We start from the raw sequence: 18,676 nt of genomic DNA, 5'->3' as shown, positions 1-18,676 counted from the left end.
AAGATAAATTCATAAGATACAAAAACTTTTTTTTTTCCAGAAAGACTTTAGGACTAAAATAAGCAGATTAAATTCATTGCTGGTGCTTACAAAGGAAAACAGAAGCACAAAGACAGAAAAGGGAACTAAAAATCACAGTAAGAATAAAGCCTTGCTGACTTACCATTTTATTTCTTAGTAAACCACAACTCTGCAGATTAGAGACAAATATAAAAGTATCCTTTAAACGCAAGAAGAAATTCAATTAAAAAAACCCCCACATACATCTTTGGGTGGGGAGACAATGAATGGTTTCTCTTTCTTTTTAGTTTTCTATGTTTTACTTAAATGTCTTACATGAAGCGACGTTACTGTCATATTGGACAGGAATTAACTCTATTAAAATGAAGCTCTGTATCACATTTCATATTAAAACTTAATACAGCAGAGTCTTACTCTGCTGCCAGCTAATTCAGGAACTGAACAGATGACAGCCTTTCCTGCACAATATGGAATACAAACTTTCCTCATAAGGAAGAGGAGTTATCTCTGGTTATCTGACATGCTCCTAGCCTGTGGTTTCTACTCATTAACTTTCAATAGATTGGTTCACTCTGCACTGTCTTTGTTTTGCCCTGGAAACAAACAACATACTATTCCTATCTGCTATTATCCTTTCCTATCTATGTCTTTTTTTAAGAGATTTTATTTATTTACTTTTTAGAGAGGGGAAGGGAGGAAGAAAGAGAGGAAGAGAAACAATGTGTAGAGGGAGAGAAGTATCAACGTGTGGTTGCCTGTGTGGTTGCCTCTCGTGCGCCCCCTACTGGGGACCTGGCCCGCAACCCAGGCATGTGCCCTGACTGGGAATCCAACTTAGGACCCTTTGGTTCGCAGGCTGACTCAACCACTGAGCCACACTAGCCAGGGCCCTATCTAGGTCTTGTTGGACCTCTGGCACTGGAGACCTCTGGCTCACAGAGTCTGAGATGAAACAGCAGTTTTTATCTGCGCCTCTTCGACCTTAGACGCTCACAGTTCCATCGGCCCTCTCACACATGCGTTCCAGAATCCGGTGAATACTGGCAAAACTGGGTCTGTCCGCAGGCAGCCTGCTCCAACACAGGCGCATTAGATTGTACAGCTCCAGGGGACAGTTCTCAGGGCAGGAGAGGATGTTGCCGTCTCGCACATAGTAAATGACCTCCTCATGGGCCATCCCATAGTAGGGCTGCAGGCCGTAGGAGAAGATCTCCCACAGGACCACACCGTAGGCCCACACATCGGACTCCGTGGTGTAGCGGTTGTAGAAAATGGACTCGGGCGGCATCCAACGGATGGGGATGGCATCATTCTCATTAGCTTTGTAGTAGTCCGCCGAATAGATGTTCCTCGAGAGGCCAAAGTCGGCAATTTTCACCACCATGTTCTCACCCACCAGGCAGTTCCTGGTGGCTAAATCCCGGTGGACGAACTTGCGCTCCGAGAGGTAAGCCATGCCAGCTGCTACCTGCCTGGCTATGCAGAGCTGCTCCGCACAGGAGAGGGGCGGGGGCCCGGGGCTGCAGGCCTGAGCCCTCACGGACAGGTCGCTGTGACTGAGGCTGCACGCGCTGTGAGGAGACATGCTGCGGAGGAACTCGTTGAGGTCGCCATAGGCCATGTACTCGAAGAGCAGGCACATGGGCTTCCCCACAGCACACACGCCTGGAACCAAATGACATCCGTGGTCAGGTGGGGTTTTTGAAAGTGGCGCACTGCAAGGCCCACTCTAAAAGCAAAGGACCAGATGAGGAAATCTAGAGCCCCGACTTTTTTTGTTGACAGCTTCATTGCCAAACATTGACCCAATCTCTTCGTGTAAACATCTATGTACCTTTTAAGATGCAGGGTGTCTGTCACCAAGCATAGGCTGCCTTAGCTCCCGACCCTGCTGGTTTCAGATTTCCCCCCATCATCCTTTAACACGGGGCGTACTATGCTATGCCACACTCATCCATTTATCTGAGGTCTCCCCAACCCCAGTGTTTTAGCATTGAAAAGTAGAGACGGTGTTCTTTACATTTCGCAAACCGACCACATGTCTGGCGGAGCAAGTACTCAGTGTTCCGGGGATGAATGTATGAGTGGATGTTGGCTTTGAGTATGTAATGTAAGGCAATTATCTTAGATGAAGGTTTCAGGTTGATGCGGTAAAACACTCTGAAATTTACATTTTACGATATTCGTTCCAGAAAGGAAAAATGTCAATATAAAGAGTCTCAGATTTCTAGCCCTGGCTGGCGTAGCTCAGTGGATTGAGCGTGGGCTGCGAACCAAAGTGTCGCAGGTTCGGTTCCCAGTCAGGGCACATGCCTGGGTTGCAGGCCATGACCCCCAGCAACTGCACATTGATGTCTCTCTCTCTCTCTCTCTCTCTATCTCCCTCCCTTCCCTCTCTAAAAATAAATAAATACAATCTAAAAAACTGTGTGTAATAAAAAAAAAGAGTCTCAGATTTCATGGCAGCAGGACACTTGTACATCTTAACATCTGGCTGCATTTGACAGGGACACTGGGCAACTTGGAATGTTCGATCATTTGGACACAGTTTTACATCACTGTCAAAACAGATGATTAGATCTATTGTGGGGGCAATAATAGAAGTCTCTGTTCAAAAAGGAAGAGAAATAAAGAATACTTTTATCTGGGCTTATTCATTTTAGGGTTAGTTTTTTACTTAGACTTTAGCAAACAGTAAGCATATTTGTATGCACTAGAGAGAAAATTAAAGCAATTTTTAAAACCCAATTTTTTGAACTGAAGTGATTTAATGAAATGGCCCACTCCTTGATACAGAATATATGAAGAGGGATCCCCCCAAAATGGAATTTATTTATAAAAATTGTATATTTATTCTTACATGTTAAAACATCAGTCACCTTCAAAGTGCTCTCCATTTGATGCAATACACCTATCAAGACTTTTCCCCACTGCTCAACGCAGTTTTGAGCTCATCAATTTTGATGTCTTTTAGTGATTCTGCTGTTTTTAGTTTCACCTGTTCCACATTGGCAAAACGTTTTCCTTTGAGGACTTGTTTTTTATCCAGGGAAACAAAAATGAAGTCGCTCAGGGCAGGATCAGGTGACTAGAGAGGGTGGGACACAGAGGTCATGCCATTTTGGGTCAAAAACTGCTGAACACTCAGTGTGGTGTGGCTGGTGCGCTCCTAAATCACCATCATGAAATGGGCAAATACCTTGGAAGAGTCTTCAAAAAAAAGTCAGTAAAGCTCAGTGCAACCTCTCACAACAACGCCGGCTGGTACGCTGATACAGATGGGTTTCTAGAACACTCACCCGGGGGGAAGCCTGCTACGAGGTCCCACCCTCCACAAGGCAATTCTGGATTTAGGGGCACCCGCCCCTCACATTACATGGGAAGAACAGAGACATTTTCCTGACCAAGTAGTGAAGAAGAAGAAAAAAAGCGTAAGTGGAGTAGGAAGGGGGAGAAACTTGGAAAGCCTCTATTTTCTGAGACAATGAATTGCTCCCCTTGCATGTTCATACCTAAGAGCTTCACTATGTTAGGGTTGTCAAATTCCGCCATGAGAGCAGCCTCCCTCTGGAAGTCAGCCTGCATGTCTGCCGAAGCCTCTTCTTTGAGCATCTTCACCGCCACCATGGTGAAAGGTTCGTAGGGGAGTAAGCCTGGAGCCCTGGAGGTGCATTCATTGCGAAAGACATCAAAGATCAGCAGCACTGTCCATAGTCACATCGTATCCACCCATGTTCACATACACCCCCCACTTAGGCAGCCTGTCCCAGAGCCACAGAATCCAAGAGAGGTACCCATAGTACAATGTACTTAAAATTCTTTGATTTCCATTAATAAAAGTCACTGGGGCAATTTTCAACATAGATCACATTTGAAAAGATGCATTATTTATCAATTGTAGGAATTTAAAAGGGCACAGACCCAGTGGGATTATCATTACCATCCTCACTCCCTCACCTCTGGCCAGAATCTAAAATACTCGAAAGCAGGGACCATGACTCACTCATCTTTCTATCTCCAAAGCACCTAAAATGGTACCTGCATACTTTTGGTCTTTAATAACTATTTGTGTGAGATTTTTCCTTAATCGTGTAAACATTATACCAGGGCTGCTTCTCGGGGATGTAAAGTCGTGTCCTGCCCGAGAGCACCAGGACAGAGTGGTCCTCACGGGTGTTCACACCCTCTGACCCACGCAGAGCGGGTGTTCTACTCCAGGTTCACTCGAAGGGCTGGCATTGGGCCTAATGCCTCCTTGTGTTCTGACACCCTTGCATGATTTGTTCCTTTTCTGTTTTGCCACTCTATGAACATCGGTTTAGAATCTACACACATCAGGTCCTGTGTTTCTAAACTGAAACCCTAGTTTGAAGTAAACTTTAATGGAAGTGGAGAATACAGCAATAGAAAACAGAAGACAAGTAAATTTGAGATTGTTTACTAAGAACGATGCAAGAAATTATGACTTAAAATGTATGTCAAAATTCTTTTTTTTTTTAAAAGGGAAAGACGATTAACCTTTGCTGATTGCTTAGAACTTGAACACTGTACAAAGGAAGATTCTCCCCATATATACAAGCCTCCTTTCCAACAGAGAGGGAACTTACTTAGATTCAAACTATGGTACTCAATACAAATAAGGTTAATGACATGAAGAATCAAAGTAACTTGATAATAACTATTATACATATTGTATAGGCATCAAGATAATGGTCTGATAACTTTTCGGACACCATGTAATTCAGTGGAGAGATTTTTTTTCCGTGGGTCACTTTACCTTGCTTGAAAGACCCTTCCAAATGCTCCTTCTCCGATATCCCTCACATATTCAATGTTATTCCTCGGGTACTCCAGACTGAGCAATTTGGGATTCAGAAGGAGCGGCATCCTCTGGTACATGGGGTTGGGATGGAGTCTGTCTAGCAGGAGCTCAGAAGGAAGGGTAGTCAGGGTCACGGCCGCTGATTCTCTGCAGTTTGAGACAGGAAAGAGCAGTCATGAGCTCAGGGTCAGGTGAGGTCATTGTCCTTAGACTTGGGTTCTAAAGAGATGCAACACTTAGTAACACATAACTCAGACTAAGTCAGCCCAAGGTCATTTCATTTTAGAGCAATGAAGTATTTTGTTTGATCTGCAGCCAAAAGTCACATTTTCTCAGGAATCTTGTCACTGTCCAATCTAGCAGTGGCGAGGGAGATGAGGGGGAAGGTGGGCAGCAGGAATAACCATATTCTCCCAAATTATTGTTTAGCTTCTGTCTGCCGTGAAAACTTAACCTGAGGACATGTGATTCTATGCAGAAAGTTATTGATATATTTAAAGATCCTGGTGGGGATGCTTAATTTAAAAGCGATGCAATGGATGTCATAAAGAGACTGGCAGTTGTATGTATTCTGCCTCCCATTCCCCATTCCGATATTATATATGAAGGTTTTGAAACATTACTACATGAAGTTTGCTTAAACTTGAATCTCACCTTTTCTTATTTTTCCATTGTTTTCGTCTTCGGCAGCAATAAAGAGTAGTTATGGTAAGCAGTGCAAATACCGCAAAGCTGGACATGATGGAGATTATTACAGTCATGGAGTATGTAGGTGAGACAGAGAAGGAGGAGGAGGAAGAGGAAGGCAGATTTGGAATGTCCACACTTGGCTTGGAGGACGTCATTGGTGGGAATGCTGAAAGTAAACAATACTTCATGAACCTTAAACTTTTAAGATGCAATGTTTGTAGGCAAGCAATCAGTGAACTGAATTAAATTTTAAGAATGTGTTTTTATATATCAGGTTCTCTCTGGTTATACGTCTATAAAATGCAGTTGTAAGAATCCAATGAGGTCTAGTCCTGGCCAGTGTGGCTCAGTTAGTTGGGCTCTGTCCTGGAAAGTGAAGGGCCATCTATTCCAGGTCAGGGTGCATGCATGGTTGTGGGTTCAGTTGTGGGTTCGGTTCCCGAGCAGGGTACGTGTGAGAGACAACCAACTGATATTTCTCTATCACATCAATGTTTCTCTCCCTCTTTTTCTCCCTCCCTTTCCCTCTCTCTAAGGATAGATAAATAAAATCCCAAAAAGAAAAAGAATCCAGTGAGGTCTAGTTGTAAGCAAATCCAGTTTATAGAATCATAGAATTTTAAAGATGAGACTTAGAAAAAAATTTTTTTTTCCACAACAAATGCAGATCCTGGACTAGGGCTCTTTACACTGCATCATACTATTTTATGACCTGACAACAATCATGGAAATTCTTATTAAATAAAATTTTTTAATGAAATTATACTTAAAGTCAGGATTGTCTGAAACTGAGCTTTTATACTGTTGATTTACAAACGATAAAATGAATGGAAGAAGATGAAAATGGAAGCATTGGAACACAAATGAGCAGAAGTTCATCTAAAAGTTGACTCCTATCAGACTCCTATGAGAAAGGTCCATGCGACACAGAGACCCAGTAAAATCTGCATTGCTTCTGGGAGCCAAAGGGTCCATGTTCACATCACTCTGTGGGGTGCAAAGTCCCTTGTGTATCTCTAAAACAACCATATTAATTATGTTTTAAATTCTTTTAATGGATTGAGTGAAGACAAAAACATGGATACAGAGTATTTTAATAGTATAATCAATAAGACTGTTTTAATAGTTAAGAATAAACTTGGTACCTAAAAGGAGAGAATCAACCTCGTTTTAAAGTGTTTGTGGAGCAGTGACAGACAGGGTCTTTTGCCAGGCCACCAAGGTGAGCTCAATAAAATTCAAAAGCAGAAATTATGCATATCTACTATTCGGCCAAAATGCAATGAAAATAGATGAAATAAAATCCAATAGGACATCTAAAAAAAGAGAAAAAAATCAGTATCTTTTCAGCAAAGGAGTAAAAAGTGGCCATAGTTACAGATTAGAAAATAACTTCCTAATAGTGTGTATGGCGTTTGGCCAAAAGTGTGTTGAATAATAAACTCATAGCATTATCTCTTTCCATTAGATAAAAAAAATGAAAGAACTAAATATTTAACTTAAGAGTCTGGAAAGAAAAAAAAAACTACAGAAAACAAAGGAAAATAGATGATAAAATAACAGCCATGTATAAGCAGAAGTTAGTAAGTTAGAATACACATACCACAAATGATAGAATTAAAAATAGGCCAATAGTTGGCCTTGTAAATATTATTAAGTATCCTAATCAGTGGAATTTTAATGTTAAAAAATAGGAAAGGCACAAGCATACAAATTAAGAATGATAAAAGAATTATGACAGTAGATTCAAAGGTCAATGAAAGTAAAATAATATAATTATGCAATTACATTTTTAAATCTTAAGAAAAATGATATTAATGATTAAGTTTGAAGAATTGGAAAATCTGAATATAACTATCATTAGGAAATTTTAAAGTCATTATCAAATTATGGATACATTACTTCAGTCTTGGAAGAGATAATGTTTTTATATTTTCTAATATGTTCCAGGAAGAGAAAAATGTTTCAAATTATTTTAGGAAGTTACTATAACACTAATATCACAACCTAACAATGTTAGCACAAAAGAAAAGCACATTCATAGATTATTAAATATAGATTTAAAAGATCCAAAATGAAATACTAACATTTGATATGGTACAAGAACAATGATTTAATATAAGGAAACATATTCATATAGAACATTACAAAAAAAGTCAAGAAATGTTATTGCAGTAGATACCTAAAGCCACTTGAAATAGGACGTGTAAAAGCAGAGATTACAAGGGGTGCCTGCATGCATATGGCTTCTTGGCCTAGGAGTGGACGCAGTGATTGTGCCCTGAGCACCCAGAGTGAAACAAGTGGTTCTGAAGCCTGTGGAGACCAAGTTTGGTCACCATGGCGATGCCAGTGGACACCTGGGACTGATAAACATCGACACAGCAGTAAGACCTCTGCGCAGGACCGGTGACGGCACTTCTCATCCAGCATCTCAGCAGCGGTGCACTTAACAGGCTTCCCGGCTCCGCTCTAACTCGTAGGAAAGCTACTCTGATTTTCTGTGGACTGAGTCACCCGAAGGTTTTCTTTTTAATCCCTCCAAGAGGGGCTGCCGGGGGGCCCACGGGAGAGTGAAGCCTGCTGCTAATAACCAAGAAGCAGCAGTCGTTAAGAGTCAGGGAGAAGTGATAGTTTTTATGTGGATTTTTCAGAGAAATCCATACCATATTCAACATGTGAGGAAGGTAATTCATAAAGTTTGTAGTGTAATCCCATTATACTACACTATGGGATTCATAGTAAATATAAGCATAATTTTTCTCAAAAATATCAGAAAATAGGATTCAGTGGCATATCAAAAGAATAATCCTTGATAATTTAGTAGGATTTATTTTGAAAATACAGGAATTTGCATAGTTGGAACAATAATTTTTGCTTTATGGGTTTAATTACTTCTTCCTTTCAGGATACTTTATTTTTTCTTGATTATTGTTTCTGATCTATTTGTGCTGATTTTCCTTGGAGTGACATTAGTTCCATCTTTGGATTCCCATTCCCATGATGAGTTTGGTTCTGCAGTCTCTTTCCTTTTCAACTTTCTCTCCTCAGCATGATTTTATCCTTTACCCTTTGCCTCTGAACATCAGGCGAGTTTTATTCAGTCATTCACCCATACATTAATGTATTCACCAAATAGATATTGTTAGGTACCAAGAACACTATGGTGAACATGACCCATCTTCATGTAAAGTATTTAACTGAGAAATAATTAGTAAACAGGTAATTACAATCAAACATACAAAACGTTACAAGAACAGTAAGAACAGGGTGCTTATGAACATCTGGGGTAGTTGAGCTCCAGGTCTGAGCCAGGTTTCTAGGTAAGTAACTAAGCTAAATACAAAGGCTTAGAAGGCAATCCTGGTTGAGGGTACGTGTGTGTGTGTGTGTGTGTGTGTGTGTGTGTGTGTGTAGGTGGAAAGAGAGTATTCTATGAAGAAAGAATAATGTGTATCAGGGTCTGAGCTAAGCAGCTGTGGTGCCTTTCCAAAGGTACATCTGAAAGTTGTGTTGTTGAGTTGGGGAGTCAGGGCTAGGTCGTGCACCAAGTTAAGTAATTTGGAGTTGGCCCCATAGTGGAGGGAATCATCACAAGGTTTTAAATAGTGGAGCTGCATGATCAGCTCAATGCTTTGAAAGATCTCAGGTGCAGCCTAACTTCTTTGGGATTAATACTCCCATCATGGCTGACTTCAAGCTACCGATATGAAGCCCCGAATGTGGGGTCAGAAAGAGATGTTCACTAACACGTGATTATGTAGGATTTCTATCATCCAGATAGATAGATAGCAAGGGTAAAGAGGAAATTTACGTTTTTCTCTACACAGAAGGAGCAGATTACTTATAGGAAAAGGAACAAGATGCAGACAGCTCATTTCCAAAACTGGAAGCTAGAACAGAGTGAAATCACATTTCTAAACTACTGAGAGAAAAGAAATGTCACTCACGTGAATTCAGGTAAAAGAAAACTACTCGGAACATATGCGAGTATTCAGAGATTGTCACCCAAACCTGTCTGAGGAATGCATGACGGATGTGCATTTCCAGAGCACTCAGGGATTCAAGATGAGTGAAATGCTTGCTAAACAGACAAACACTGAAAATAGTAGAAAGATATTAAATGCTTAAAAAGATATTTCTCCCTGGCTGGCATAACTCAGTGGATTGAGAGCGGGCTGTGAACCAAAGTGTCGCAGGTTCGATTCCCAGTCAGGGTACATGCCTGGGTTGCAGGACATGACCCACAGCAACCGCACATTGATGTTTCTCTCTCTCTCTCTCTCTCTCTCTCTCTCCCTTCCTTCCTTCTCTAAAAGTAAATAAATAAAATCTTTAAAAAAGATATTTCTCTTCAGCAAAAGAAGTGATAAAATGCAAACTTCTAAATTCTAGTCTGTGTGTTCAAGTAAGTAGAAAATGAAGCAAAAGATAAACTAATAATTTTTACAAAGATCTTCCAAAGCCCTTCAAAGTGAACTGGTGATATTCTTTTTACTCAGGAATCAAGAAACTCTTCAAGAAATGGTTGAGGGCTTTACACATTCCCATATAATACGAGATACTACCTAATATGGGTGCCTGCTTTGTTTAACTGTTGACCTACCTGATGAGCTGATGCCCATTTTGTTAATAATAATTGCATGCAACTCAGGGAGCACACTTTTAGGTATTTCCCATCGCACGTGCAGATGAAATGATCATTTGGAGTTCATTTTCTCACATGTATAAGAGATTTCATAGAACTTTTTGGGGGGAATAATATTAAATTTTACACTTAATATTGTGTAGATATATATTTCAATTTATTAAATTTATTGGGGTGCACTGACTAATAAAATTATATAGGTTTCAAGTGTAAAATTATGTACTATATGACCTGTATATTTCATTGTGTATTTACCACCCAAAGGCAAATCTCCTTCCGTCACCATATCTTTGACCCCCTTTACCTTTTGTGACCTCCTCCCAACCCCGTTTTCTTCTGGTAACCACCACACTCTTGTCTGAGCGTATGAATTTTTGTCTGTCTTGTTTGTTCATTTGTAAAACTTTTTTTAAGAATAGAAAATGAGTTTATTGTAACTAATTTGCACTTATATCTTTATAACCTGTGTAAGAGGCAGGAGTGTGGATGATTTTTGTGCATGCCATTCCCGTGTAACCTAGGATTTGAGGTCGGCACCTCCCACACAGCAAACCCCCATGAACTGCTGGAGTGGAAGAGGGAGCAAACAATTGAAGGATAACAAAGACCACCATCAACACTAAAAGTCCAATCTGAGTAAACTTTGGTTGCTTATATGACAATAAATAGAAACATTTTCAATTTGGGAATAACAGTTTGACAGGCTTTCAGAATAATAAACTTTTTTTGTTTATTTTCCCTACCACTCTTGTTTACAATGTCTGAGACATTCAGTTGCAACCAGTAGCATTCTTTTTCTAATACTTTGTCCTGGTCCTTTAAGTAAGCTGAAAAAATTAAGTCCCGGCACTTAGCCAAGTGCAGAGGTGACTAGCTTTGAAATGTATTGCAGGAAGTGAATATGACTTAAGCCTTAGAACACTCAAATCAAAGCAAGTTTACTGACATAAAAAAACTTTTCTAGTAACGTTCTGAAGATTTCTGCAGTCTTGTAGGTTAAACCACTATCTGATACAAGTTAGTTCCTAAAGGATGTCTTTATGCTAGCAAACTTCTTGAATTCGTTCCCAGGAATTTTGGGACAATCACTTTAAAGTCATTTGATTTGTCCCTGTATGCTTTTTATTGGAAATTAGCTGTCAAAAAAGATCTGTCTTCTAAAAGAAGGATCTGTTGTCACAAATAAAGATTGTGAATTGGCTCCATGAAGAAAAAGATACCTGTTTTCACTCCAAATATTTAGCTAATACAAAAATCATGAATGCAAAGTCAAAAGGTGACATTTGCAATTTGGCTTGTTTTAGAGCCATATAAGGGGTCGAGTAAGCTAACAACCTTGAAGTAGACGTTATTTGCATCATTCACTAAATGTGGTGCTCTCCATAGCCCAGTGAGAAGCTGTAAGTTGAGATCTCCCACGATTTTCCTTCATGTTTTACGCTGAGCGATTACAGTGGCAAGCCTTTAAGACGAGCTGTACATTCTGTTCTGGACAGTATGAAGTATGAGTGAAAATACACATGCATGAACCCACTTACATACACATAAGGTTTCAAGGGCACAAACGAAATTACTTACTTGTTAGGTTTTCTTTTACAAAATCTGAGGGGGAAAGGATAAAAATTTGTTTTAAGTGAGCATCCAGATATTTCATATGTTCTGTAAGAGAGTGCTAAGGACAGGGAGTTCTGGTTCAGCCCTTTCATATGCAACTGGAAAACATTCTTTGCATTCAGATGTGAAAGGATGGCGTCTTTGAAATTAAACCAGCTGTTAGAGTTCCACAAAAGTTCATCAAAGCAACATGCAGGGATTCGGCTTTGTTTTGGGAGGTCAGCATTTACAAACATGTGGCTTATTTTTGCATGCTTAAAAAATCTGCTTCATTGGCTAAGAAAGAGGACTTTAGCCCTTTATTCCATTCCTCTGGCAGTGTGAGAAATTGCTTAGCCATTTCTCTGCACATTCCAGAAAATATTACAAGCTCTCCTAAGATCCCCTTATGAAATAAGGTAAGATCTCAAGCAGCAGTCAAAAGTGCTCTTTAATTTTAAAACAAATGAAGTAGATCCTTATCCTACCCCGTGCAATTAGGATAGCGGTAGGATTTTGTTATTAGATATCCGAGGGAGGCAAAACAACAACAACAACAAAAAATGAAATACCTAGAAACATTAGATTTTAGTGCACACCTTAGTTTCTTCAAAACCAGTACATTTCTCTTAACCTCCAAAGCCTTGAAAGAACTCTGTTACCTAAGTATGGCAGTCGGATGCACGCCTGCGGGCCCCAGTGCATGCTGGGGAGCTTGCTGCATTCGGGCACAGAAAGGGGATGCATCCCTGGTCTGTAGAGCCCTCTGCGGGGCTTTTCTTCCAGCGCCAGCCATTCTTGTGTGCAGAAGAGCTCCTTGACCGCCAGGCAGTATTCTCTAAAACATTTCGTGAAGAACAAAACTTGATGAGTCATGGCATGTTAAAACCAACTTTGTGTCGGCACCTAAATTCTTTATTTTCAAAACATCATCCTAGTACATTGTTCTTGCAAAAACGGGTTTGAAAGGACAGTTTTACTGTAAATAATGCAAGACTTTATGAAGTATATTATCCTGTGAGATGAAATGGTATCTTGTTTTGTTTTTAAAACATAGTGCTACTTTTGAAAATAAGATTACATGTAAAGTATTGTTTTCCTTGGGAAAAATAAGAACTTTTAAAATCAAAAGGTAGTAGTAGATTAGGAACCCATAATCTGTATTCTCTCGACTTTACATTAATATAACTACAAAGGTACACAAACAAGGTTCCTGGAGTTTTCAAAACACATATACTAAAAGCCATGGATCATTGTCAATCAATTTCCAGCCCGGAAAAATTTCCTGTAATCTCGAGGTCAGTGGGCGTGGCCTGAGAAACACAGTCCTCACCTCTTTGTGTTCATCTTCCAGAGCAGAGCGGGCACTGCCTTCCTGGCGGGTTATGGGAGGGCACGGAGGTCTCACTGAGCCCTGGCTTTGGAGAAGCTGAGTCCCGCCCCATTGCTGTGTGTGCTTCCCTATTTCCTTCCCTCACGTCCCCATATGAGACAAGAGTGTCAATACTGTAATTGGAATGTTGGGTGGAATGTATTTTAAAATAAATGCATATACCATAAAATAATATTCTGAAATGCTCTTCATGATCTCATATTTATTGACAAATAATCCTGAAACACTTGAAATGTAGTTTTATTTGCCCTTCTCTATTTTAGCTTACTAATGAGGTCCATGTTAGTTTAGGATTTTTGTTTTTATTTTATAGAAAGCAGCGACATTTATTAAAATGATACTGTGAACAATAACAAGGGCAATGGAATATTACACTTTTTTGATATTTTCTAGAAGCTCAGAGCCCTTGTATTATAAAGTATCATCAGTAGTTTACAAGATAGGAATTTTATCCAACTAATTGCCTTCTATTTGGACAAAAGCCAGTTTTTGCCTTTACTGATGCACACGACAACTTGATAAGTACATTTTCCCATTTATTTATTTTTAAATTTTACCTGCAAATAGGTATAGGAGTAGGTACCACGCCAGGGCTGCACTCTTGGAAGATGTGATGACACAGCAAAGCCTCAGCAGCCGGCTTGCAGAGCGGGCTCAGGGCTTTCAGCTCACCCCAGGCGGCATGGACGAGGAGTTCCTGGGCCTCCTCGGGGTCCACGTAGGAGTTGTTGAAGAAAACAGGAGCATCCCTTGCCAGGACCGCACTGCACACCTCCCCTCTGTACCGGGCGCAGTAGCCTTTATTATCTTTCTGGGGTTGACTGAAAGAAGCAATGAACAATGTTCCCAATCACATGCTATTTCTTAGCACTCGGTCTGCCTTTGCTTTTTTTCAGCCTCCACATCTGCATCACAGAGATAGGAGAAAATTGCACAAGCAAATTGGTCGAAATGCTCTATCTGCATATTGTCTTCATTTCCACCTGCAATTACATCACCGCTAGCTACTCCAGGGAGCTGTTATGAGGATCAAATATGATAATGAATTTGGAAAGCTTTGGAAACTATGGGGTATTGTTATTATTTTCACTATAAATAGAATTTGATTGCTCTTAGTTAAGCAGCCTGGCATGCTTCTTACAAATAAGCTGACATAGGGAAACAAATACATCGAAAAACATATTCACCATGGTGATCAACAGATGATCGAGCTTAGTAAATACTCTGATCCAAAGCTTTACAAACAGTTTATGTGTTCAGGTAGTGAAGTACCTGGATTTTGTCGCATGCCTACATCTTTGTGACGCCTTCCACACTCAGATTCTCTCACTCGCACATCTTCCCAGCATTCCATTAAGAAAGAAAAAGAAAACCACATAAGTGGGGAGAGCGGGGATATGGCTCTCAGAGGAGTTGAGTAGCAGCTTCAGCTTTGCTACTTTACTTTCTCAACTTGTGTCTTGGAGGGGAAATCATATGGTGACTCAGAGCCCCAGAGTCCTAATCTGTAAGTGATGTAAGTGATTATTCTGAACTCAGATTATTGTGTGTTACTGGGTAAGGCATGTGAGGAAAAACTAAATTCTGGTGAGCACAAAAATAAGATTAAAAGCTTATCTGCAATTGAAGAGAACAGCCAGGAGGATAGAAAACGCTGCTGGTACTCATCTCCTATATTCACTGCCCCCTCAGTGGAATGCTGGGAATTATAATCCTAATTCCTATACACGCTTGACAAGTATTTGTTGAGCACCGGTATGTAGGCACTGTGATGATCTCACTATGTTCTTGTGCCTTTCATCAGAACTCTGTCATTAATCATGATGCACAACTCAAGTTGTATTCTCATTTAATCTGTATAACTGTTGGAGGTTAGCATTTTATTATTATCTTTATATAAAGGATTTTGGGATAAGAAATTAAATTGGAATTTGTGGCAAATTTTTAAATTGTTAAGACGAAGACCCCTTTGAATTTGAAAAATTGATACTTTAATTACAAACCACTAGGAGCTAGTTTTTAAAGCAAATCTATTAAGTGAAATATGACTTATTCAGGTAAAATGGTAAACTTCCAAGAAACAGTATACTTTAAAATAATGTTTTGCAACATAGAATTTTTCACTAATTCATACTTGCCTTTCCCTATTTAGCCAACATGAATTTCACTACATATAGTTCCTTGGGAGTTTTAAAAAGGAAGGCCTTTAATAAGAAAACACAAAACTGCCATGAAAACTTGGGCCAGGTAAGGTTGAGAAAACACCCAGAGAAATAGCTATGACCCCGCTTCTTAAGGAAGGAACTGGATCTAAGATATCAATAAAAAAACTTTGAAAGAAGCATGAATTCTGTGCTTTAAGAAACTGAATAATAATATTTAGTAACCAGAAATAGTTTAAACTGCTTACAAAATGGTCTCATTAATGAATATAATATCTTGGCAAAAAAAAAGGAGGATGGATAAGCACAGGTGGGAATCTTCACTTAACCAAAAAAAACCGCCATATCATGTAAAAGTGAAATATCTCCCCCACTGTCTCTGGGCTGAGAATGATTCATGCAGGGTTACTGTCACATGTTAACTGTGAATGGCTTTGTTTTTTCTTTTTCTGCATTTTTAAAAATTACAAGCACTCATAGTTTTTCCTTAACCACACAAACAAAAACACACTTTTCAGAAAACACTGGAAACGAAGAATAAGAAAGAAAAGAGAAAGAAATAAAAATAGCATCAGACAAAAGGATCATTAATAATCAATTATTAAACGATCTCTCACTCTGGATTTCTGCTGCTTCTCCTAAAAAGCCCTAAAAATTTTTTTCTAACAATTTCAGTTGATGTAATGGTAAGGAGTCCTCATTTATTTTTGAGTATTAGCTACATAATACAAAAAATACATAAAAATAAAAGAAAAAAACAGTAAGTTTTGAATAGAAATGAGATCTTGGTTGCAGTTTTGGTTTTCCTTTCTATGAGCTTCGAGATAATAAGCCTGTGAAAACCCTCTGCATGCTGGGAAAAAACCACAGTAACAAAGTAAATGGTTCTTGTTAATTGTCTACATCTCTATAATATATCTGGGGGCACTGAAGACTTAGCTTTGCTAGTATATCTATCCTAGGATTAGCTCCACAAGGTAAGAAATAATATACAGTGCCAAATATATCCATGTTTTATACATTTACTATATTATGAGTGGAGAGAGACAGAGATTGCCTCGTCATAGTTTGAGAGTTTAACAACTTCCTTTTCTTTTTTCTCTTCTCTTTCGTGGACTTATAAACCTCAAATTTTATGCAGTTAATAAAATTAAAGGTAAAACATGAAGGTATATTGAGCCATTTTGTTCTTCAACCTCCAGCAAAAATTGAGGGACAAGATGAACGCAAAGAATTTCCAATGGTGTCTCTTGTTGACTTTTGCAAGTGAGGAGACCCCTCCCTGTCTGACTGAACATGTTTCTCCGCAAGCAGTTCTCGGGACTGTGATGGAGCAACACCAGGAGCAGCTGGTTCTGTTGTTCATTTGAACAGTGGGGCAGAGGTCACAGGGATCTGTTCTCAGAATGCTAGTTATTTTGGAATGATCTGCTGGACTCTCTCCAAAACCGCCAGTTAATGTTGCACATGGAGCCAGTGCCTCTCTTGCCTCCTGACAAGCTAAACCTGGCTGGTCTTCCTTTCTGTCAAGTTTCTCTTTTTAGAGGCAACAATGGATATTTGATCCCAAGCCCCCCTTTTCACTTCCCTTTTAATTTTTAAATGTATTTTACTGATTATGCTATTACATTCATTCCAATTTTCCCCCGTTGCCCCTCTCAACCTGTATCCCCATTTCCTCCAGCAATTCCCACCTTAGTTCATGTCCATGGATCGTGCATATAACTTTTTTGGATTTTCCATTTCCTATACTGTCCTTAACCTCCCCCTGTCTCTTTTGTACCTACCAATTTATGCTTCTTAATCCCTGTACCTTTTCCCCCATTCTCCTCCTTCCCCATCCAGCTGATAACCCTTCAAATGATCTCCATATCTATGATTCTGTTCCTGTTCTGGTTGTTTGCTTAGTTTGTTTCTTAGATTTAGTTGTTGATAGTTGTGAATTTGTTGCCTTTTTAATGTTCGCAGTTTTGACCTTCTTTTTCTTAAATAAGCCCCTTTAACATTTCATATAATAATGGCTTGGTGATGATAAACTCCTTTATCTTTTTATCTTGTCTGGGAAGCACTTTATTCTGCCCTTTCAGTCTAAATTATAGCTTTGCTGGATAGAGTAATCTAGGTTGTAGGTCCTTGCTTTTCATCATTTTGAATACTTCTTGACTGCAAAGTTTCTTTAGAGAAATCAGCTAACAGTCTTATGGGAACTCATTTGTAGGTAACTCTCTTCTTTTCTCTTGCTGCTTTTAAGATTTTCTCTTTCTCTTTAATCTTTGGTATTTTAATTATGATGTGCGTTGGTGTAGTCCTCTTTGGGTTTAACTTGTTTGGGACTCTCTGTGCTTCCTGGACTTGAATGTCTATTTCCTTTACCAAATTAGAAAAGTTTTCATTATTTTTTCAAATAAATTTCCAATTTATTTTTTTAAAGATTTTATTTATTTATTTGTAGAGAGGGAAGGGAGGGAGGGAGGGAGAGAGAGAGAGAGAGAGAGAGAGAGAGAGAGAGAGAGAGAGAGAGAGAGAGAGAGAAACGTTAATGTGGGGTTGCTGGGGGCCATGGCCTGCAACCCAGGCATGTGCCTTGACTGGGAATCGAACCTGCAATGCTTTGGTTTGCAGTCCACGCTCAATCCACTGAGCTACACCAGCCAGGGTGAATTTCCAATTTGTTGCTGTTGTTCTTTTCCTTCTGGCACCCCTATGATTCAGGTACTGGTACATTTGGAGATACCCCAGAGGTTCCTTAGTCTATCGTCATTTTTTTTTAATTCTCTTTTTCTTCTTGCTGTTCTGATTGAATGCTTTTTTTCTTCTTTATGTTCCAAATTGTTGATTTGATTCTTGTCTTCATCCTCTCCACTGTTGGTTCCCTATAGATTTTTCTTTATTTCCCTTAATATAACCTTCATTTCTATCTGGGTCTTTTTTATGCTGTTGCCATACTCAGTGAGTTCTTTGAGCATCTTGATCACCAGTGTGTTGAACTCTGCATCTGATAGGTTAGTTATCTCCATTTTGTTTAGTTCTTTTTCTGGAGTTTTATTCTGTTCTTTCATTTGGGCCATATTTCTTTATTTCCTCAATTTGGCAGTCTTCCTGTGTTTGTGTTTCTGTTAATTAGGTAGAGCTGCTTTGACTCTCTGTCTTAGTAGCATGGCCTATTGTAGAAAAGCATACCTGTAAATTGTGTGGGGTGGAGCCTTAGGTAATCACCAGGGTAAGGCAACCCATGTTACCACTTAGTGGCTCTGTGTAGGGGAGGGTCAGAGAGAGGACAATGCCACTGTCTGGCTTTTGGAGGTTTGCCTGGGAGGAAGCTGTCTCCCAGCACTTGCCCTGTTTCC

The 18,676-nt window shown here is 39.5% G+C and overlaps 1 protein-coding gene across 7 annotated transcripts in view; it reads right to left on the bottom strand.

Moving 5' to 3' along the window:
- Positions 1 to 787: 787 nt before the first annotated feature.
- MUSK (muscle associated receptor tyrosine kinase) overlaps positions 788 to 18,676 on the bottom strand; it is an 83,402-nt gene continuing 65,513 nt past the window's right edge. For 4 of the 7 annotated variants that reach the window (XM_045840952.1, XM_045840954.1, XM_045840956.1 and 1 more), the window contains 7 exons: positions 13,725 to 13,988; positions 12,437 to 12,612; positions 11,760 to 11,783; positions 5,498 to 5,699; positions 4,799 to 4,990; positions 3,534 to 3,682; positions 788 to 1,686 (listed from right to left, as the gene is read on the bottom strand). In XM_045840952.1, coding sequence (XP_045696908.1) covers positions 1,004 to 1,686; positions 3,534 to 3,682; positions 4,799 to 4,990; positions 5,498 to 5,699; positions 11,760 to 11,783; positions 12,437 to 12,612; positions 13,725 to 13,988 — 1,690 coding nt within the window. In that variant the 3' untranslated portion in view covers positions 788 to 1,003. The remainder of the gene's footprint in view (positions 1,687 to 3,533; positions 3,683 to 4,798; positions 4,991 to 5,497; positions 5,700 to 11,759; positions 11,784 to 12,436; positions 12,613 to 13,724; positions 13,989 to 18,676) is intronic. The other 3 variants (XM_045840953.1, XM_045840955.1, XM_045840957.1) reach the window with 1 other exon arrangement.

Source organism: Phyllostomus hastatus, unplaced genomic scaffold (genome assembly GCF_019186645.2).
Source record: "Phyllostomus hastatus isolate PE091 unplaced genomic scaffold, TTU_PhHast_1.1 phas_contig_34, whole genome shotgun sequence".
Classification (NCBI taxonomy): domain Eukaryota; kingdom Metazoa; phylum Chordata; class Mammalia; order Chiroptera; family Phyllostomidae; genus Phyllostomus; species Phyllostomus hastatus.
This window is presented reverse-complemented; position numbering and strand designations above follow the sequence as displayed.